This window comes from Mastigoproctus giganteus, chromosome 2 (genome assembly GCF_048544385.1).
Source record: "Mastigoproctus giganteus isolate SK-2022 chromosome 2, ASM4854438v1, whole genome shotgun sequence".
NCBI lineage: Eukaryota > Metazoa > Arthropoda > Arachnida > Uropygi > Thelyphonidae > Mastigoproctus > Mastigoproctus giganteus.
Genome location: NC_143576.1, coordinates 94,521,203 through 94,545,497, shown reverse-complemented (window position 1 = coordinate 94,545,497; position 24,295 = coordinate 94,521,203). Strand labels below are relative to the sequence as shown.

Below are 24,295 nucleotides of genomic sequence, written 5' to 3'. Positions count from 1 at the left end.
AAATGAATGCAGAATGGGTGTTTTAAATCGTTGGATCCTGATGTTTACTCAGATTGTGTCAGTGAAATTATTCTTTTAGGGATGATTCTCTATTCTGATCTGGCCCTAAAACATTCTCCTTTATCTAAACTTTGATATTCCAATAAATGAACTTAGGCTGTTCGAGATAAGAATGTAGTACACAGACTTATCCAAATCTCTGGCTTCATTTTCTGTCTACACTAAAGCTCACAACAATTATTGATCAATGCAAACTTGATTTTGAACGTCTAAGAATAGAAAACATGCCCAAGTGGTAGTCAAACTCTCTCTCTCTCTCTCACCCCTTGCCAAAGCTATTGGCCATAATTTCTCTCCCTCTCTACTTCCATCTGTTACAACCTGATGGTTCCATTGCATCCTCATGGAAAGATAAATGACTTAGCATCCTTTTCTGCTAGCTCTTATATCTGTGATCTTGGCAGAACACTTTGCAATATATTCCACTCAATACCTCCTGTATTATTCTGACAGAAGGATATTAGGTAAATTCTGTATGCACTTTATGCCAAGAGAGCTTGTGTCCTGATGACATTTCCCCACTTGGTCTCAAAACCTATGCTCCTGAGTTTGCATCTGTTTGTACCACCCATTTTATACTTTTATATTCCACTGGTGTTTTTACGCTTAATAGAAATTTACTCACATCCAGCCAGACCCTAAATAGTGTGACAAATACCTCCCTTCTACTTATTGTTCCATTGTGTTTACCTCTACTCTTTCCAAAATAATAGAGAAATCAAAAAACCGAAACCTCTTAAACTATCTTAACATCTTCCTTCTCATCAGTGATTGCTGATGTAGATTCCTTCAGTGTCAGTCCCCTGGTGATATATTGGCTATGTTCCTCATCTTTGAACAGATTCAGTGGAAAAATTTGATAATACTGAAGTAGTTGAAAGGCTTTTGAATTTGTTTGGTGTAAAGGTCTTCTAAACAAGCTCCCATCTCATGGATGGCAATTTATTTTTTATGGTTGGATAGTCAGCTCTCTCTCTCTCTCTCTCTCTCTCTCTCTCTCTCTCTCTCTCTCTCTCTCTCTCTCTCTCTCTCTCTCTCACACACTCACTCACATTTTAGGTGATGATAGATTCTCACTTCTCAACTAATGCTGGTGTCTCCCACTCTTTTCATATTGTATATTAATGAGTTTTTTTCACTGACAGGAAAACCTATTCATGGGTTTGCTAATGATTGCAGTCCACTTTCCAATTTGAGAAACCCTTGCTGTGCACAAAGAGCTTCTCAAATATTTACTGCCAGTTTCTTAAATTCTGATATTCAGGTAATTCTCCAATGGCTCAACAAAAAAGTTAAACTAACGTTAATCCTTTTAAGACTCAGTCCTGTCTTATTTATTGCAAAAAAGAATTTACTGCTCCTATGCTTACTTATCTTTGATAACACTCAGATTTCTAGATGATATCACATATCTCTGTTAGGATTACTCTGAGTTGTAATCTCTCTTGGCATGAGCACATCACAAATATTGCTTCATATGCATCGAAAAAACTGGGTTTTATTTTCTTCCGAACATTTTGTGCACAATTACTGACTGCGTACAAATCCCACATCTGAAATTGTAAACAATATTCCAACCTTGGAATATTGTTCCCACATTTGGGGCAGTATCTCCAGAAATCCTCTCTCCTTGGACTCCAGCCGACCGGGCTAGCCGGGTGGGTAAAGTGCCTGCCTGGCAACCCAAAGGTTGCGGGTTCGAATCCCGCCTCAGGCTTGGATCAAAGTACTGCAAAAACCTTGGAAGGTGCATTATGGCCACAGAAGCCGATGCGCCAACAACTACCAAAAAAAAAAAAAAAAAAAAAAAAACCTTGGACTCCATTGAAAAGGGCACACTCAGGTTAATTAATGGACCATCTCTTACAAATCCCTTCACATTATCTTAGTCTTTCAGTTTCTGCTGCATGCTTTTGCCAGTTCAGAACAGATGGATGCTGTTCTTCTGAAGTGACATCACTAATTCCATGACAAGTCTCTATAAATCTCTTCGCCCTGTCTCATGAACACTCAGTTTCAGCTGCATGCTTAATCTGTAGATTCTTCCATGGATGCTGATCTTCTGAATTGGCAACTGTAATCCCATCACTGTCCAACTCCAAATTTACACGACTAATTTTCCCTCTTCCTTATTTATTCCTTTTACTTCTGTTGTTTGGAACAACTCTCCTCCACATGTGTATTCTCTGAAAATTAAAATCTACAGAAATTCAAGTGAAGAAGAGTCAACAAGTGCGTTCTGTCTTCTCTCTGAATCAACTTTTAGCAAATGCATAGTACTAAGTTTTATTAGGTCCTAACATATCCTGCAATCCTGCCCAGACACAATAGGAGGGAGTATATGATGACAGCTTTGTCAATCAATTCAGCCCTGGGGAGATTGTGTGAGGCTCGTGGGGTAGAATTTTTTTTCAGCATGGGCTGTGCTTGTTAACAGGTGAGATTGCTTCTACAGGGATGGGATACACTTAAATAGAAAGGATGCAAGAATATTTGCTGATTCTATCGAGGCAATGGTAGGTGGGTCGGAAAACTGCTAGCTTGGGGGGATTCACAGACTAATAGATTATAAGTAGCTGCAGGCAGAGGTGGAAATGATTCTTGCACTGCTTCTATTGGAATGTGCAGCAGTCTGGAAAGCAAGTTGCTGGGGATTTTAGGAACTGCTGGGAGTCATGAAACAAGTAAATACATGGGCTGTGTTAGAGTAACTAAGAGTAAGAACAGGTGCATGTATACTTGCATGTACACTAATTCTTTGAGTATAGTAAATAAATATGAAGTACTTGTCAAGACATCAAAGGCAGATATTGTTGGGATATCAGAGACTTGGTGTCACACAGATAAAAGGAATGCAGATTTTGAATTTGGAGAGTACAATGTGTACAGAAAAAATAGACAGAATAGGAAGGGATGAGGAGTTATGCTGTTAGTTAAGAAACACATAAAATCTAAGGAAATGCATCCAGTTGACATAGATGGACAGTGCAATGTTGAGTCCGTTTCGTGTGACCTAAGCACTGGGAAAGCAAAAATGAGGGTAGGTGTTTGTTATAGGCCTAATGACGCTGATAAGTACAATGAACAATTATACAGAGAAGTAGTGGACCAGTAAATCAGAGTGTCTAATAATGGGGGATTTTAACTTCCCAGATATTGACTGAAACTTGTGGGTTGGTCACTCGCACACTAGCAAGTCTTTTGTGGATTTATTGGGTGATTGTTTTTTACAGTAGCATGCTAGAGAGACAACCAGAAGGAGTAACACTCTTGATCTGATTATCAGTAGTGATTATTCATGCATTAAGAATTTATAGATAAGGAACCACTAGGTGGCAGTGATCACAGTGTACTGATGTGGGATTTACTTAAAGATGTAACTATCATCAGGGGTAAAGGGAAGGTTTTTTGCTTTCGTAAAGGTGACTATAGTGGTCTCAGAGATTTTTTAAGTTCTATAAAGTGGGGCCAACTGATCATGTTACCAACAGCAAATTCTAAATGGAAAGCATTCAAGAAAGTAATCTTGGAAGCTACTAATCTTTTTGTTCCAACTCAGAAATACCGTTCTAGGTTTAGATGCAAATGGATGCCAGATGAACTAATAAGAATCATGGCAGAGAAGAAAAATGTATGGGATTCATATAAATTGTCAGACAACACAGAAGCCTATGGTATATGTAAGCTAGTCTGTAATCAAGTCACAAAGGAGGTTAGGCAAGCGAAGGCAGATTATGAGAAATCTTTGGCAATGGATGCAAAGAAAAACATCAGAGACTTCTTTACTTATATAAACTCTAAAAGGCTGGGGATGAATCTGATTCGTGCACTTGATATGAATGGTTTGAGTAGATTATCATTCTCGAGAGCAAAGTGGAGGAGAAATTGTTGAAGTTAAACATAAGAAGGGCACCTGGGGTGGAAAGAATCTATCCAGTTATATTAAAGGAGGTGGCAAAGTAACTATGCAAACCCTTAGTCATAATTATGAGAGCATCCTTGGACTCAGGGTAAGTCCCCATGTACCGGAGATGAGCAAATGTATCTCCAATTAACAAAGGGGGGGTTCAAAGGGTGACATGAGTAATTACAGACTAGTTAGTTTAACTTCTGTTCTGGAAAAAATAATGGTGTCATTGGTTAAAGAAGCATTGCAGGAGCATCTAGACAAGATAGCAGTAATAATTCAGACAGAGCACGGGTTTGTTAAGGGGAAGTCTCGTCTGACCAATTTGATTGGATACTATGATGTGGTCACAAAGGAACTGGATGCAAAAAATTATTTTTATATCATATACTTGGATTTCAGGAAAGCTTTTGATACTGTTGCACATAGAAGACTACTGTACAGATTGGAGCAGTATGGTATTAAGGGCAAGTTGCTACAATGGATAAAAGGATGGTTGAATGGGAGAAGACAGAGAGTGGTAATCAGTGGATACTGCTCTTTGTGGACTAATTTTATTAGTGGTGTTCTCCAGGGTTTGGAGTTGGGCCCATTGTTGTTTTGTATATTTATCAATGATATTGATGAAGGTATATCAAACTTAATGTCAAAGTTTGCAGATGATACAAAGGTTGGCAGGGTTGTTAATAACAGAAATGACAGTATGCTGCTGCAACAAGATCTAGAAAAGTTGGGCAGATGGGCTGAGAAGTGGCAACTGAAGTTTAACAAATGCAAAGTACTGCGTGTGGGTAGAAGTAACCCAGAGAAATGTGCAACTGGGTGGTATTACACTCAGGGTAGTGGAGAATGAAAGAGACCTGGGGGTAATTGTGCAGTCAGATATGAAGTTTTCCGAACAGCACAGACAGGCTGCCAGAGTAGGTCATGGGGTCTTGTCAATGATATACAGGAGTTTTGTGAGCAGGGATAAGGAGGTGATTATCCTCTTGTATAAGGCAATGGTCAGGCCACATTTGAGTGCTGCATATAGGTCTGGAAGCCTCATTTTAGGAAAGATGTAGAGTTGCTATTATGAGTACAGAGAAGGGCAACAAGACTGGTGAGGAGAACAAAGGGGTGCTCTTATGAAGAAAAGCTGAAGTTCTGCAAATTACAGCATCTGGAGACTAGGCACCTGCGAGATGATCTGATTGAAGTGTATAAGGCCTTGAATGGGTTGAGCAGGCTCAGTGCTAGTGGCGTAGCTACCATGTCGGCAGGCAAGGCAATTGCCTGCAGGCCCAGGCCCTTTAGGGGCCTGGAGTCTTTGACTGTCTCCTCTTTTTGCAATTTTCATTAATGAAGTAGGGGCCCGAACATGTTCTTTGCCTCCAGGCCAGAAAAAGGGTTGCTATGCTACTGCTCAGTGCTGATGGGATTCTTCCTCTTGGTCAGATTACGAACCTGAGGTGGCATAAACTGAAATTGAGGAAAGACAGTTGTCAAATAGATGTCCGGAAATTTTCCTTTAGCCAGCTGGTAATTATTTGCTGGAATAAACGTCCATGGCATGTTATACTTTCATGGGGCTCAAGGTAAAGAATTTGGAGGCCCTATCTAAAGAAAAAAAGTAATCAAGAACATTTTCAATTTCATTTTATTGTGATAAAAAACAAATTATATGACACAAGAACGAAATATGAAATTTCATCAAATTTTTTTTACTGTTTTTTTTTTGAAAAAAAAAAAAAAAAAAAGTAATTTTCAAATTAATCTTCATGCAAAGTTCATTGACCTTGGCACATGTGCATAGATATTAGTTTCCAATAAAAATCACTTAAAAAATATTAGTTAAAAAAAAAAAAAAAAAAACAGAATTTTTGAAACAGCAATTTTGGCTCCAACCCTCTGATCTGGCCCTATGCAGATGTCATTTTTGCTTATAGGATACTGCACCACTGTCTGTTGTTGTGGAAGTTGATAGCTTAAATAAATTCAAGGCAGAACTAGACAAACGTTTGGAACAAATGGATGAGTGAAATAGGAAAGTTTTTTTTTTTTTTTTTTTTTTTTTTGGCTGATGCTGTATAAGCTTGCTTTCTTGCATCATATGCCTCTATTAGACTAATGCTAATATCTTTTGTATTTAATATCACCCTTCCTCGGACTTTTATATTTGCAAATTTCAACATCCACATTATTAAAAGAAGTTTCTAATATTAGCATTACATTAGTAGAGGCACATGATGCAAGAAAGCACGTTTATACAGCATCAGCCAAAAGGGGAAAAAACCCCTTCCCATTTCACTGATCCATTTATTCCAAAGGTTGTCTAGTTCTGCCTTGAATTTATTTAAGCTACCAGCTTCCACAACAACAGATGGAAGTTTGTTCCAGCAATCAACTACCTGCTGGCTAAAGACAAACTTCCACACATCTGTTCTACAACTCTCTTTCCTCAGTTTGAATCTATGCCCACTCAGGTGTGTAATCTGAGCAAGCGGAAGAATCCCATCAGCATTAAGCCTGCTCAATCCATTCAAGGCCTTATTCACCTCAATCAGATCGCCTTGCAGGTGCCTAGTCTCCAGAAGCAGCAATTTGCAGAACTTAAGCCTTTTTCACAAGGGAATCCCCCTTGTTTCCTTCACCAGTCTTGTTGCTCTTCTCTATACACTTGGTCGTCGACTTACGACCTATGCGACTTACGACCGGCTGCACTTACGACCACAAAAAAAAAAATAATAATAATAATAAATTAATAAATCATAGTTACATGTATCACAAAAATAGTAAAAAATCCATTATTTAAACAATATAACAATTGATTAATTTTAAACTAAACTAATTATAACATTATGTATGTCATAGTACACTGCAAAAATTCAAAATGAATGTTTATGCAATCTTCAGAATCAGTCACGTTGGGATAATTAAATATAAGTACCTCCCTAATCGACACGCCCTACCCCCACTCTCCTAAAACATGCTATGCTACTTAAGTTAAAAATAAATTTTATATGTACAGTATTGCTTGGCGATATTTTTAGGCAATAAATTGTTTATGCGATAAACTGACGTGGCGGTAAACTGCTAGCGATTAATTGCTGGCGTTAAATTGCGAGCAATAAAATTTCTTAGACTCCTCTGTCACATACACTCAGTCGCTTTCAAGCATCTGTTGCGTGTGGTGTATTAATTCAAATTCTGTTGAAATACTGTACCCATAAAATGTTTAGTAAAAGGAAAATGCCTTCATCTACATATACACCAGCTAAGAAGTTAAGGAAAACTATTGATTTAGAGTGTAAAATGAAAGTTATCCAGCAGTATGAAGGTGGAAAGAAAGTGAATACGATAGCCCGTGACTTGAAGTTATCACATTCCACAGTATCGACGATACTTAAGGACAAAGAAAGAATTTGGGAAGCTGTGAAAGGTTCTGCGCCTATTAAGTCTACAATTTTAACCAAACAACGACAGGGACCCATCCATGAAATGGAGAAATTGTTGTTTATATGGATGGAAGATTTAATACAAAAAAATACACCCATGAGCCTTCACACAGTGCAAGCGAAGGCTAGAAGTTTGTTTCAGAGTTTAAAATCACGCGCCGGAGACGATCACGCACAAGATTTTCAGGCTAGTACTGGGTGGTTTAAGCGTTTTAAAAAAAGATTTGCTTTGCATAATGTACATGTCACAGGAGAAGCAGGAAGTGCAGATGAAGATGGAGCCAAAAAATTCGTTGATAGTTTCGACTTTTTAATCAAAGAAGAAGGTTATCTACTGGAACAAATATTCAACGTCGATGAAACCGGCTTGCAATGGAAACGCATGCCTAATCGTACGTACATACACCAAGAAGCAAAAAGGATGCCAGGATTCAAAGCTTTTAAGGATCGATTAACTTTGTTGCTTGGTGGGAATGCCGCGGGTTTTAAGCTGAAGCCTTTTCTCATTTATCATTCAGAAAACCCTCGTGCATTTAAGCACATCAACAAGCACACACTGCCCATTTACTACCGTTCAAACCCTAAAGCTTGGATGACTCAAGCACTGTTCGAAGACTGGTTCATGAACTGCTTCATTCCCCAAGCTCGTGAATATTGTGCGGAGAAAGGTATCCCTTTCAAGATTTTATTGGTTATAGACAATGCTCCTGGCCACCCCCCTCATCTGGATGACCTTCATCATGATGTTAGAGTGGTTTTTATGCCACCTAACACAACCGCTCTTATTCAACCCATGGATCAGGGTGCTATTTCAGCATTTAAGGCTCACTATCTCAGAACGACATTCGCACAAGCCATCGATGCGATAGATTCTGATGCTGATTTATCTTTGCGAGACTTTTGGAAGCAGTACAACATTCTTCAGTGTGTCAAGAATATTTCGACCGCATGGGAATGTGTATCAAAGAATTGTATGTCGGGGATTTGGAAAAAGTGTCTAAAATGTTATGCGAATACTACATTTGAAGGATCTGAAAAAGGAGAGGAGCTGGAAGTGATTACAGAAAAAATAGTTAAACTTGCAAAAAATCTTAAATTAGAATGTGAAATAGAAGACGTAGAGGAGTTGCTAGACTGTGAGACAAAACACCTTTCGGATGAAGAGTTGATTGAATTGGAAGCACAGAGAGTGGCACAAGAAAAAGCGAGGGAGGAAGAAGAGAGAGAAGAAGAGAAGCCAGAAAAGAAATTCACTGCAAAGGGTTTATCAGATTCTTTTTCGCAACTAAATAAAGCTCTCGCCAGTTTCGAAGCAATGGACGCTAATGTCGAACGATTTACAAAGGTTGAACGTATCATTCAAGATGCTGTGCGTTGCTATCGTGAGATATATGAAGAAAAAAAGAAACAAACTGTTCAAACAAAGCTTAGCATGTTCCTCATCAAGAAAACATCTCCTACCTCAACTCAAGAAAATGACCCTGATGATCCACAACCCAGCACAAGCAAAGATTAAAAATTTGATTTTGTAAATTTCATTTGTATTAATTTTTACATTAATTTTAGATTGTATTTTTGTGTTTACAGTACATTATGTACAGTATTATTTTTCAAATTATGTACAATACTGTATATGTAATTATAGATCGTAGTTTTGTATTTTTATAAACAGTATGAATAATAAACCAATTAAAATGTACAGAGCGTTTGAATTTAACCTCCTAGAGAGAGATAGCCTAGGCGTAGAAACGAAGTAAAAGATAAAAGCATTACTGTATTTAAAATGAAAAATAAAAGATGATAAAAATTTAAAAGATTATAAAAATAAATTATAAAGATAATAAAAAGATTAGAAAGGTTAAAAAATACTGTTAATAAATATATGGCCGACATACGACCAGATCGACTTACGACCTGTCAGTCAGAACAGAAGTCGGTCGTAAGTCGACGACCAACTGTACTTGTTCTAGCAACTCTACATCCTTCCTAAAATGAGGCTTCTAGACCTGTATGCAGTACTCAAGGTGTGGCCTGAACATTGCCTTATACAATGGGATAATCACCTCCTTATCCCTGTTTGCAAAATATCTGTATATCATTGACAAGATCGCATTACCTACTCTGGCAGCCTGCTCAGAAAACTTCATATCTGACTACGCAATTATCCCAAGGTCTCTCTCATTCTCCACTACACTGGGTGTAACACCACATAGCTGGTACATTTCTCTAGGGTTACTGCTACCCATATGCAATACTTTGCATTTGTCAATTTTAAACTTCAGTTGCCACCTCTAGCCCATCTACCCAAGTTTTTCAGATCCTGTTGCAGCAGCATACTGTCATTACTGTTATTAACAACTCTGCCAACCTTTGTGTCATCTGCAAACTTTGATATTAAGCTTGATATACCTTCATCAATATCATTGATAAATATACAAAATAACAATGGGCCCAACACTGAACCCCGAGGGACACCACTAATAACATTAGTCCACGTAGAACAGTACCCATTGACCACCATTCTCTGTCTTCTCCCACTGAACCATCCTTTTATCCATTGTAGCAGCTTGCCCTTAATGCCATTCTGCTCCAATTTGTACAGTAGTCTTCCATGTGCAACAGTATCAAAAGCTTTCCTGAAATCCAAGTATGATATCAAAATAATTTTTTGCATCCTGTTCCTTTGTGCCCACATCATAGTATCCAATCAAATTGGTCAGACAAGACTTCCCCTTGACAAACCCATGCTGTGCCTGTATTATAACTTCAGTCTTGTCTAGGAGATGATGCAATGCATCTTTAACCAGTCACTTCATTATTTTTCCCACAACAGAAGGCAAACTAACAGGTCTGTAATTACTTGTGTCATCCTTTGATCCTCCTTTGTGAATTGGAGATACATTTGCACATCCCCAGTCCATGGGGACTTCCCCCAAGTCTAGTTTTTGCTTACTTTCTTTGTTGCCTCCTTTTCACTCCAGGTATGTTTAATTTCAACAATTTCTCCTCCACTTTGCTCTCAGTTATTATAAAATCATATAAGTCCCTGTTAGAGTTTGATAAACATCTGGCTCTCTCCTCCTTGAATAACTCTGCTAGATGCAAAATACTCATTTAGTTTGGCAGCTATCTGAGAATGATCATCTACAGTCAAACCATTCATATCAAGTGCACCAATCTGATTCATCCCCTTCCTTTTAGAGTTTATATAAGTAAAGAAGTCTTTACTGTTTTTCTTTGCATCCTTTGCCAAGGATTTCCCACAATCTGCCTTCACTTGCCTAACCTCCTTTGTGACTTAATTACAGAGTAGCTTGTATTTATCATAGGCTTCTGTGTCACCTGACAATTTATGTGCATACCATGCATTTTTCTTTTCTGCCACGAATCTCATTAGTTCATCTGATATCCATTTGGGCGTTAACCTAGAGCAGTATTACTTAGTTGGAACAAAAAGATTAGTAGCTTCCAAGATTGATTACTTGAATGCTTCCCATTTAGAATTTGCTGTTGGTAAGATCATCAGTTGGTCCCACTATATAGAACCTAAAAAATCTCTGAGATCCCTGTAGTTGCCTTTACGAAAGCAAAAATCCTTCCCTTTATCCCTGATGGTAGTTACATCTTTAAGTAAATCCCACATCAGTACACTGTGATCACTGCTACCTAGTGGTTCCTTTATCTGTAAATTCTTAATGCATGAATAATCAGATCAAGTGTGGTACTCCCTCTTGTTGCCTCTCTAACATGCTGGTTTAGAAAACAATCATCCAATAAATCCACAAAAGCCTTGCTAGTGTGTGAGTGACCAACTCACAAGTTCCATTCTATATCTGGGAAGTTAAAATCCCCCATTATAAGACACTCTGATTTACTGGCCCACTCTATTTCTCTGTATAATTCTTCATTGTACTAATCAGAGTCATTAGGCCTATAACAAACTCCTATCCTCATTTTTGTTTTCCTAGTGTTTGTCACACTAAACTGATTCAACATTGCACTGTCCATCTATGTCAACTGGATGCACTTCCTTAGATTTTGTGTGTTTCTTAACCCCTTCTCCCTTCCTATCCTGTCAATCCTTTATGTACATGTTTTACTCCCCAAATTCCAATTCTGGATCCCTTCTATCTGAGTGGCACCAAGTCTCTGATATCCCAACAATATCCGCTTTGGATGTCTTAACCAGCACTTCGAATTCATCAAATTTGTTTACTGTTCTCCTAGAACTGGTGTACATACAACATGCACCTGTTCTTACTCTTAGTTACTCTAACACAGCCCATGTATTTACTTGTTTCATGACCCCCAACGGTTCCTGAAATCACATCAACTGGCTCATTCCAATAGAAGCAGTACAAGAATCATTTCCATGTCTGACTGTGGCTACTGTTAACCTATTAGTCTGTGAATTCCCCCAAGCTAGCAGTTTTCCGGCCCTCCTACCATTGCCTCAATAACATCAGCAAATATTCTTGCACCCTTTCTATTTAAGTGTATCTCATCCCTGTAGAAGCAATCTCTCCTGTTAACAAGCACCGACCACGCTGAGAAAACTTCTACTCCATGAGCCCTGCACAATCTCTCCAGGGCCAAATTGATTGACAATTAATAAATTATATGTGCACATTTACATTTCATTATTATTATTTTTTAAAATATTAATTCATTTTTGTCTTCAGATGAATGGTGAGTTTCATGTAGTAAGTCTGGTTAGTACCATTTGGTACACATAAATTTAATAAGGGGGGGGAAAATTTAACATTTAAATAAGAAAACTTATGTGTTTGCTGTTATTAGTAATTTTGAATCTGTTGGAATCTATTTCATCGAGTAACAACATGAAATTTATTCTCATGATTTCTTGTTCAATTTAGGTGGTTCAACCTTAGAGCTGCTTCTGAGGCTCGTAAGCAGAAATTGCGTCGCATGCAAGAGCAATTTAAACAGGTATGCTGAACTGTGTCTGAAAATTTAAAGGTAAAACAGTTAGCATAGTTATTGTGGTGTTTCATGCAGTGCTTTAATTTTAAATATTAATAATTGTTACTGATTCACCTGTTTACCAATATTGACAATCAATAATTAGCTTACATATAGAATGGTAAACAGTGTTAAAATTAATTATTAAAATAGTAATTAATCATTAATATTAATCATTGAAATTAATTAATTATTAATCATTGAAATTAATCATCAACATCATTAATCATTAATTGTAAATATTAGTATTAATTATTGATTAAATTAATTATTATTAAAATATAAAAATGTATTTTTATATTTTAACCTGGTGTAGGCTTTATACAGCAAGCTATTGGCACTTGAAAAGCTAAAAGAAAAATGTGTCCCATGAAACTGCAAAGTCATAAGATTTTTCAGTTCATATCAAAGTCATATGATGACTAATGGGCTAGTAAAAGAATTACCATTAAGTGAAAACAAAATGGCTCGATGGGTTGAAGACTAGTATCAGTATTAGTTATATAGTGTAAGGAAGGGTTTGCACAAATTTTGCTGCACTGGCCAAAAAGAAAATGACTAATGTAAATTCTGGAATTATTTATAACAGTAAAAGTTTCACCTTCACTCATTTTACTATTCCCTCTAGGCGCCTTATAAACTTCAGTCATGTCTCTCGTGACATCAGTCAATGCACAGTAATTCTGGTGTAATTTCATTCTGTATGCAATTGATATTGCATTTTAAGTAACTTTATATATACAAATAATTTTTTTACTGCTTTATACTTACTCAAATGAACTGATGATCATTTTAGTGGCAGAGAAGAAAAATGCATGGAGCCTAGGGCTACAGAGTCCTACAGTGAGTAAAAAATAGTGTGTAATGAAGTTACTCATACTAATCAAGTAAGGGAGTTAGGCAGGCTAACTGTCTTAGTTGAAGCAGATTATAAGATATCTTTGGCTAAGCATGCAAAGGAAAGTATAGCAAGGAATTATTTGCATATGTTAATGATTAGAAGGAAAGAGATGATTTGCATTGGTCCATTGGATACAAATGGTATCACTTTGGATCTTGTACAGATTGCTAGTAAACTGAATAATTGTTTTGCATCTGCATCATATATAAATAAGTATTAAGAGATGGGATTAACAGAGGTATATCTAATTCTTAATGGGAGTTAAATGATTTTATAATAACTAAGATGGAAGAGAAACACCTGGAGCTGGTGGAACTTACCCAATTATATTAAAAGAAGCTGCAAAAGAGAGTTAAACCTTTAGCTACCATAATGAGTGTCCTCAGATTTAGGAAGGGTACTTTGCAGATTGGAGATGTGAAAATTTATCTCCTATTAACAAGGTTGGTTCACTGGGTAACTATAAACATGTAAGGTTGACCTCAGTTTCAGGGAAAATAATGGAATCAATAGCAAAAGAAGTAACGGAAAATCATTTTGATAGAAGCGGAGCCATAAGGAAATTTCAGTGTGGATTCATTAAAGGGAGATCATGCCTCCCACTCTAATTAGCTACAATGAGGTTTTATTAAGGAACTGGATGCAAAGAATAATTTTGACATCATATACTTAGATTTCAATAAAGCCTTTGATACTATACCATATGTATGATTATTGTATAAGTTGCAGCAGTGTGGCATTAAGGGTAAGTTACCACTATGGATATAAGGGATGGCTAGATGGTAGGGGATGAAAAGTAATTATAAATGGTCACTACTGTTAATGGACTAATGTAACGAGTTGGGTTCCACATGGACTTAGACCTCATTTCATGAAATTCTTTGAGCAATGCAAAGAAGTTATTAGAACAGTCCCTGGGGTTCTATCAGTGATATACAAGAACTTACAAGAAAGAGGTGATTAACCCATTGTATAAGACAGTGGTTAGGCAGCATGTATTGCATGCTTGGAAACCTCATTTTAGGAAGGATGTGGATCTGTTGGAAAGTGCACAGAGGCGAGCAACAAGATTAGTTCTGGGCACAAAAGATATTCTCAGTTTTGGGTGACCTACTGTTTTTAATATTTATTAATATCAGTATAGGTATTTCAAATTTGAAGCCTTAAGTTTGTTGATGATACCAAGGTGGACATAGTGATTAATGATATCTATCAGGGTATGGTACTTCAAGAGGATCTAGATAAATTCAGCATATTGGCTGGAAAATGACAATCAAGGTTTAACAGTGATAAATGAAAGATACTGCATTTGAGTAGCAGTAATGCCACAATAACATACCATTTGGGCAGTATCAAACTCAAGGTAGTAGAGTATGAATGGATCTAGGGGTAATTGTACAGTCTGATCTGAAATTCTCTGAGCAGTGCAAGCAAGTTACTAGAACAGCCCATGAGATTCTGTAAATGATATACAAGAACTTTACCACCTGGAGTAAAGAGGTGATTAACCCATTGTATAAGGCAGTGGTTAGGCCACATATACTGCATATTTGGAAACCTCATTTTAGGAAGGACATGGATCTATTGTTGGAAAGTGTGCAGAGAATAAAAGCAAGATTAGTTTTGAACAGAAAAGGATATTCTTACTAAGAAGTACTCGGGTTTCGTAAATTGCAGTCTAAGTTCTAATACCTTTTGTGTTTGGGGTTTTAATTATTAAAAAAAAAAAAAAAAAAGGGAGGGTCATAAATTCAAATTGGAAAAAATCCTTTGGCTAAATTCACATTTAGCCACATGGGGAAAATGGAAGTTGTTTTTTTTTTGCTTTGCTAGTACTGTAATAAGCTTTTACACTTTCTTGTATCATGTTGCTGTTACATATATACAGGGTGTCTCAAAAATATTGGTACAAACGTTTAGGGGAGGTAGGTAACATCTAAAGGAATGTGAATCGCATAGGAACCCATAACCGGAAACGTCACCGTAAGTCGGTAGACGGCACTGTTCATCAGTTCTTGAGAGGGAAAATTTCTGGTTTACTCATTCAAGCAGTAGTCGCCGCACGAAGAGCATGCATCGATATACGAACTGTGAGCTGGTAGACATCACCTAGCGTATGGATTAGCAGAGGGCAATGAACGAGCCGTTCAACGAATTTATGAAGAACGCTTCCCAGACAGATGGTACCGGACCACCATTTGTTTGCACGTGTGCATCAAAATTTGTGCGATTATGGGTTATTTAGGGGTAACAGGAGTAGTGCGGGCAGACCACGTTCGATGTGAACTCCCGCCATGGAAGAAAGTGTGTTGAATGCCGTCCAGAATAATCCTGCTACCAGCACACGTGCCAGCGCCTCTGCCTTAGGAGTGTCTCTTTGAAGTGTACAGCGTGTCTGGCACGATGATTCCTTACACCCCTTTCATCTCCAAAGGGTTCAGTTACTGGTCTCCCAAGATCATCCTGCATGTGTGGCTTTTGCACAGTGGTTTCTCCAAGAAAGTGTTCAAGACTTGAATTTTCCAGCCTATGTTTTGTTCACGGATAAGGCCTATTTCCCTCGGGAAGGCTTATTCAATCAGCACAATGCTCATGTATGGGCTCACGACAACCCACACAGTGTGCGCCCCCATGCGGCACAACATCGCTTCTCAATAAATGAGTGGGCAGGTATGGTCGGTGACTGCTTAGTCGGCCCATACCGGTTACCATCCCGCATGAACTCTGCTAAATATTGGATCTTTCTTGAACAAGTTCTACCAGAGTTACTTGACGATGTTCCAGCAAATGTGAGATGCAACATTTGGTTTCAACATGACGGGGCGCCTGCCCATTATGGAAGGTGTGTTCGTGACCATTTGAACAGGTGTTTTGGGCTTCGATGGATTGGCTGTTGTGGACCCGTTGCCTGGTCCCCACACTCACCTGATTTATCGAGCCTTGATTTCTTTCTGTGGGGGGCCCTCAAATATATCGTGTATGAATCGCCTGTGGAGACGGAAATGGATCTCGTGGCGAGACTCGTCTGCGCTGCTGCTACTATCAAAGAAACTCCAGGTGTGTTCGACCGTGTCCGCCAATCCAAGCTGCATCGGTGTCACACATGCATCGCATCTCATGGTGGAACCGTCGAGCATCTGTTGTAACATCATGAAATGCATCCATGTCGTACTCCATTGTTAATATTATGTTAAATAAATGTTTGCCCCTAATTATTGTCTTGTGTCATTTCTGCTTCTTGTGCCACTGCTACTACTTTCCCGTGACATTTCCGGTTTTTTTTTTTTTTTTATGTGACCCCCAAACACGAGAGGTATTAGAACTTATAGTACTTAGTACCGTGCTTGGGATGGAGGTTGAGAAGACGAAAGAAGATATTTGTTGACATTGGACTTGAACTTCTGTAGATTGTAATTTTCAGGAAATACGTATGAAGGAAGGTTGTTCCAGAAAACGGCAGTTGAATGAATAAATGAGAAAGATGAAAAGTTGGTTCTGTGGGTTTTAAGTTGGACAGTAAATGGATGTTGGCTGGTGGCGGCACGTGTTCGCACGTGTTTTGAAAGAGAGAGAGCAGGAATTATAGAAGCCAATTCAGAAGAACAGTGCCCATGGAAGTATCTGTAGAAGAGGCATGCAGCAGAAACAGTACGTCTATGAGAAAGCGAGTGGAGAGACTCTGTTAGAGATGAATCATTAACTAACCTAACTGCCTTCTTCTGAATGGAATCAAGAAGCCTGAGAGAGGTTTTGGGGGCACCACCCCAGATGTTGGAACAATATTCCATGGCAGGGCGAATTTGCGATTTATACAGAGCGAGCAGCTGTTTGGAAGAAAAGTAACGCCGAGAGCGAAAGAGAAAAGCAAGTTTTTTAGATGCAGAGGAAGCAATATTTGTAATGTGCTTGTGCCAAGAGAGATTAGAAGTCAGGATAATCCCCAAAAGTGATATATCATTTTGCCTAGAAATCGGAGTGTCACTAAAGATAAGCATAGGAGCAGAAGAATCCTTTTTGCGAGATATAAGACAAGACTGAGTTTTAGAAGGGTTGAAATCAACTACGTTGTCTTTGCCCCACTGGAGAATTACCTGAAGATCGGCATTTAAGGAATTGGTAGTAGATTTTTGAGAAGTTGAAGCTGATTGAGCAGGACAAGGTTTCTCAAAATGGAAAGTGGAATGCAATGTGCTATCATCGGCAAAACTATGGATAGGATTTCCAGTCAATGGAAGGAGGTCATTAATATACAAGAGGAAAAGAGTAGGGGAAAGAACTGAACCTTGGGGGACACCGGCATTAGTGGAGAAGTTAGAAGACAGAGAGCTGTCTACCATCACCCTCAGTGAGCGATCAGAGAGAAAACTGGATAACCAATCACTAAAAACAGTTGGCAAACCATAAGATGGAAGCTTGTTTAGAATACCTTTATGCCAAACACGATCAAAAGCCTTTGAGATGTCAAGAGCAACTACTTGTGTTTCACCGAACCTTTCCATTGAATTAGTCCATAAATGGGTAACATAAGCCAGAATATCACCAGTGGATCGACACTGACTGAATCCATACTGGCGATCGTTGATCAGATGGAAGGTTTCTAGGTAGTTTAAGAGTTGGCGGTTAATTGATTTCTCCATTACTTTAGAAAGAGTAGAAGTAATTGCAATGGGACGATAATTGGATGGGAGGGATTTGTCACCCTTGTTAGGAACTGTCTGGATTTGAGCAAATTTCCAAGCAGAAGGAAAAACACCTTTGGAATAAGAAAGTGAAAAAAGGCGGCAAAGAATAGGAGTAAGTTCAGGAGCACAGGTTTTGAGAACAAGTGGAGAAATACCATCGGGACCTGGAGCTTTCTTAGCATCAAGATTCGTCAAAATTCTTCTGATATCCTTTTGACGGAAGACCACAGGAGGCATTGAATGGAGCGTGTTGGGAATGGTGGGAGGTGTTTTACCAAGATCATTAATACATGAGCTGGAAGAAAAATGGGATGCTAACAGGTCAGCTTTATCCTTGGCTGAAGTGACAACAGAACCATCTGGTTTGGACAGAGGTGGAAGCAGAGATGGGCAAAAGTTGCGGCCAATAGCTTTGGCAAGAGACCAGAATGCTCGGCTACCATTAGGGCAAGAAGCAAGTTTTCTACTCTTAGTCTGTTCAAACTCTAGTTTGGACTGATTAATAACTGCTTTACAATTGTTGCGAGCTTTGGTGTAGGCAGAAAATGAAACTGAAGAATTAGAAACAAGCCAATTATGATATGCAACATTCTTCTCTTGAAGAGCCTTAGCACATTTATTGGAAAACCAAGGTTTAGATAAAGGACAAGATTTTAAAGTGGAGTGTGGAATAAAGGATTCAATTCCTGCAAGAATAATTTCACTGACACGATCTGAGCAAACGTTGACATCAGAAGTTTTGAAACAGTAATCGGACCAAGGAAAAGAAGAAAAGAAGTCTCGCAGGTCATCCCATTTTGCATTCTTGTAATGCCAAACAACACGAGGTTGGGAATAGCCATGAGATAAAGGTTCCATTGGAGAAGAGACAATCACCAAGTTGTGACCTGAAGTGCCTAAAGGACCTCTCACTTCGACCGTGTATTTAGAAGGGTTGTTTGTGAGAAAAAGATCAAGCATATTGGCTGTATGATTAGGATTGTCTGGTATTCTTGTAGGTAAATGAACAATCTGTGCTAGGTCATTAGTAATTGCAAAAGCCTCAGCATCTCGACCTGCTGGGTCGGTGTGACTAGAAAATGGAAGCCAGTTGGAGTTGTGAACATTAAAATCACCAAGGAAAATTACCTCACTGTTAGGAAAGTTGGACTGGAGAAAGTCAAGTTGTAAAGAGAGGAAATCAAAGAGCTCCAAGTGATTAGTGGAGTTGGGAGAGTGGTAGAGACAACAGATGAATTTTACAGAATGAGGTAGAGAGATTTTAAGCCAGAGAAGATCAAAGAGAGGAGATTCCAAATTGCCAAGTCTCTGACAGGGAATATCAGAACAGACATATGTACAAGTACCACCTTTGAGGCGAACGGAATCATACAGCGAATAATTTGGGCATCTGAGATGAGCAGTAGTTGAATCAACCGATAACTGAGATTCTGTCAGAAAAAGTACATGGGGTTTGGCAGACTGCAAGTGGAAATGGACATCGTTGAGATTAGAATTGAGACCACGTATATTTGTGAAATGAATTAGGAAGTGCTTGGGAGGTTTAGATCTTTTCGCAGATAATCTTGCTATATTAGTTTGACAATTCATGGTGTATTCAATAGTAAGAAAAAGTGGGTGGGACATGCTGTATGAAGTAATGAAATTTTTGGATATGGCGTACACGTGGTGAGAATATACCCAGATCCTTGACATCGAGCAGCTGTTTGGAAGAAAAGTAACGCCGAGAGCGAAAGAGAAAAGCAAGTTTTTTAGATGCAGAGGAAGCAATATTTGTAATGTGCTTGTGCCAAGAGAGAGAGATTAGAAGTCAGGGTAATCCCCAAAAGTGATATACCATTGTGGCCTCGACAATGCTCCCCGCATACACACTACTCGGATTCCCTCCAGTCACTATCTGGCAGAGTAGAGGTAGCAAGATTATACACTAGCTGATCCAGAAGCCTCCTAGAGAGTTACCAATAGGTTCGGTCCGGTGTACTAACTAGCGGCCAGCCTGCGAACACCGTTTTAGAGCTGTACCCTCGAAATGTAAGGAATATTGGATCTTGCCACGACATTCATCATAACCTCAAAATTCATCAATCATACTGTATGATGGAAGAAATAGTGAAGGGTTGACCGGAACTTAGCTCTAGAGACTAAACATGGGTTCCACCACTTCAAGCCTCCAATAAGTGAAGTGGTGGTATTTCACCGGTTGATGAGAGTCATCTACCACCTAGTACTGCCTTGTAATATAGAGGGGCGGCGTTCCTCCATGTGGTGTGGGCGCCACACCTCGACCCCTGCTTACGTTGGTTCACACCTGGGTGGTCACCCACCATGTACTTGTGCATGGAGGTTATACCCAGGATTACTAACAGTCCCACCATTGTGAAGGTGCAAGAAGAGGATTTGGCTGTCACAGACTGTCTGGACTTCGCCGAAATTGGGTCCACTGGACTTGAGTGTCACCCGAATATCAGTTCCATCAGTGTTTTAGACTCCCAGGTAGCAAGTACAGCTTGTCTGGCATATCTGAGAGAACGTCTGTGACAACCTCAAGGTTATGGGTTCCTATGCGATTCACATTCCTTTAGATGTTGCCTACCTCCCGTAAACGTTTTTACCAATATTTTTGAGACACCCTGTATATATGAATAGATATAGTTTTGTCTGTCATTCTGAAGTTCATCTCTGCATTGGTTTGGTACTTGCATGCAACCTTCCTCTTTCCATTCTATCATTTCTTATGGAAATTTATCTTTTAATTTATGGTGCACTTCTGAGGAATGCACTGAATGTGTAAATAAAGAAATGACTGTATATATAATTGTGAACCTTGGTAGATAGAGATAAAAAGGAAGTTTTAACATTTTTTTTGTTTTTTTTCACAGATCCTAAAACTTTAAATTTAGAAAAGGAGCCTAAATGAAAAAAAGAAAAAATTATGCTTATGTGGTATTGCCTCTTAATGAAATTCCAGAGGTCTATCATTTGTTGCATAATTATATTGATGTGTTTTGTTTTATATGCAGTAAATCCCCTGTTATAGCAGATTTGAAAGGGACTGGCCTTAAAGAGCCCTATAAGTGGAAAAGCATTATATATGGGATCTCCAATTTAACAGGATTGATCATGAGAAGGGGAAGAAAAGAACACTAAAAGTAGAATAGCACTGTAAGGAGGAGTGTTATAACAGGAGTTTACTCTATAACAGAGGTTCCCAACCACCTTGAATGGGTTGAGCACGCTGAAATCTGATGGGATCCTTCCACTTGTTCAGATTACAAACCTAAGGGGGCATAAATTCAAATTAAGAAAAGACAGATGTAGAATAGATGTGCGGAAATTTGCCTTTAGCCAGCGGGTGGTTAATTGCTGGAACAAACTTCCATCTGTTGTTGTGGAAGTTGATAAGTTAAATAAATTTAAGGAGGAACTGGACAGGCATTTGGAGGGAATGGTGTGAATTTTTTTTTTTTTGGCTGATGCTGCATAAGCTCATACACTTGCTTTCTTGCATCACATGCGACTACTACCTGTATGTGAACTAGTACTGGTACATGAGGAGTGAGCTACCAATACGTGGGCTGTGAATGAAACTACCTGTAATTTCTCTCATGGGAGAGTAAACTTTTTAAATGTTAATATCTTACTAAAGCCAGAACTTCTTTTTATTTTTCACAGTTCATATCTATGCAAGTATTTCAGTCTTTCTTGGAAAATATATCTCTTTTCTTTCTTGTACTTCTTAATTTATAGAACTTTATCTCTTTAGTTCCCCTCTTTTTCCTTTTTATTTTATACGGTCAGTCTTCCTTCAGAGGTTGGTTAGTGAACATTAAAAGTAGTGATTTCACAGGTAATTTGAAATTTAGATCATTAGAAATTATGATATGCTGCTATCCTAATTATTGTATTTTTATTCCAGTGATAAAATTAATGCTTTTAAAAGAAAATTAAAACTAATGGAAGAGCAGGTATTAAAAAACAATATGAGTATGTTATCTTCACTTCACAATTTTATCCAAGAAAATAACATATCTATGACCAAAAATGTGACTGATGACATCCACGAACATATAAAATCTTTGCACACAAGTTTTGAAAAATATTTCTAGGAAGACTTTACAGCACATAATTGGATTAGGAACCCTTTCGCATTCTTGAATGAGATCCCAGAAGATGTGATGTACAAGGAGTCATTCATAGATTTAGTGTCTGACGGGGGCTTAATGTTGAAGTTTAAGAGTTCAAACTTAACAAAATTTTGGCTATCTTATCCGTAGCCGAGTGGGCAGGAGCGGGAGTGCAGTAGCACACGCTCTTTGAGTAGACCGGGGTTCAAGCCCCTGACTGCTGAATACGGTCAATCTGCTAACCCGCACTGGACCAGCGTGGTAGATTATGGTCCATTTCCCTCAACATGAATTGTTGAGGAGGCTTCCATCCTGCAGTGGGTTGATAATGGCTGCACTTTACTTTTACTTTACTTACTATTGGCCAAGGATATCCCCTACTTTCTGAGCAGGCGTTGAAAGTTTTAATGCCATTTAATTTGACTTACTTGTATGAGGCTGGATTTTCAGTGATGATTGTAATGAAAAATAAATATAGAACTTCAGTGAATATTGAATTAGATCTTTCGACTGAAGCTGACGCTAATGAATCCAGATTCGCTGGTAAAACAGATTCAAAATTCGAAACAGAAACAAAAAAATTCAAGTAAACAGGAAAATGTTTAAACCACATGTTATGTGAAAATATAAAAACCTCATTTATAAATTGTGTTTTCTTAATTAATAAATATGCTTTTCTGTTTTTAGGAGAATAGCTCGTTTTTGCTTACCTAATTATTTACGTGACTTTTCAAAACAGACTTATGTACTCATTAATTAACACACTGGTACATCATAAGATACCAATGTGGTTGACCGGTACGCAGGCTTATAAAGGTCAGGAACCTCTGCTCTATAATGTATTTGCTTTAAAGATTATTCTTTATCTTGACAATGCATTCAGTTATCTGCTTATAAAATGAATATACTGCATGCTTAACAAGAAGTGTTTGGAGAAAGAATAATTGAACTTAAAAAAATTGCACTTACGTAATTAATGTCTCTGTCTTCAGATTTGTGAGAATCTGAAGGAAGACATTACTTTTCTATATTTAGAAAGTTTGTAATGATGCTTGATGGCATTGTAGTAAGTAATATTCTGTAATAAATGTAAGGTTTCTGGGGCAAGCCCTTTGGGTACTGAATTTCCATTGTAATGCAAGCAGGAACAAAATTGCACTAGGAGATCCAAGTGTGGTAAAAGGTGGGGAAGTGAAATTCACATTTTTATCGCATTGAAGATGAATTCTGTAGGTGATAGTAACAGTTGCTGAGGTTGCCAATGCCTTCTATAGGTGGCAGCAGGTGAACAACCAGAAGCGAACAAGAGATCGCTATGTTATCAGAGATAGCAAACCATTGGCATAGATGTCATGAGTAGAGTACAGGAAAATATAGTTACATATCCAGCCATTCTTTGTTCATACTTTGCAAAAAAGTTTTTTTTTTTATTTGAAGAATTCGTTTTATGATCTATCAGTCACATGTGGAAGTGAATAGCTTGAATAAACTCAAGGAAGAACTAGCCAAACTGTTGGAGGATGGATAAGTGAAATGGGAAGTGTTTTTTTTTTTGCTTATACTATATAAGCATAAGCAAAAAATTTACCATACTAATACTATAGTAGAGAAAACTAAGCATAATTATGCAAAAACAAAGTTCTCATCAGAAATAGAGTACTGTTACCTTTATGTAATATCAGTAGATCCTTGGTGCTTGCCACAGACATTCTCTCAGGTATGACAGGCTATGACTTGCTACTTGGGAGTCTAAAGTACTGATGGAACTGTTATTCAGGTGACACTTGAGTCAAGTGGACCAAATTTTGATGAAGTGTGGTTGTTCTGTGACAACCAAATCTTCTGCTTACAGAGGAATGGAATCCCTGTGTTACCAGGTAATACTAGGTGGTAGATAACTCTAATCAACCAGTGCAACACAACCATTGCTTATTGGAGATTTGAAATGTTGAAATCCATTTTAGTCTCCAGAGCAAAGCTTCAGCAACCCCATCTCTTCCATCATGCAGTATATGATTGATGTCTTTTAAGGTTATGATTGACATCATGGTGTTGAAATAGTCCACTTAACTAAACCTCTTGGTAACTTTCTAGGAGGCATCTGGATCAGCTAGTGTATAATCTAACTGCATCTACTCTGCCAGATAGTGACTGGAGGGAGCCCAAGTATGTGGGGGCATTGTTGAGGCCACATTATGTCA

General features: G+C 38.3%; 1 protein-coding gene across 1 annotated transcript in view; it reads left to right on the top strand.

The window, feature by feature from the left end:
• The window catches only part of LOC150089433 (spectrin alpha chain-like), a 579,218-nt gene that overhangs the window by 462,211 nt on the left and 92,712 nt on the right, over positions 1–24,295 (top strand). Inside the window, 1 exon segment of the mRNA XM_090389473.1 lies at positions 12,282–12,354. Within this exon segment, the coding sequence (XP_090245599.1) occupies positions 12,282–12,354 (73 nt within the window).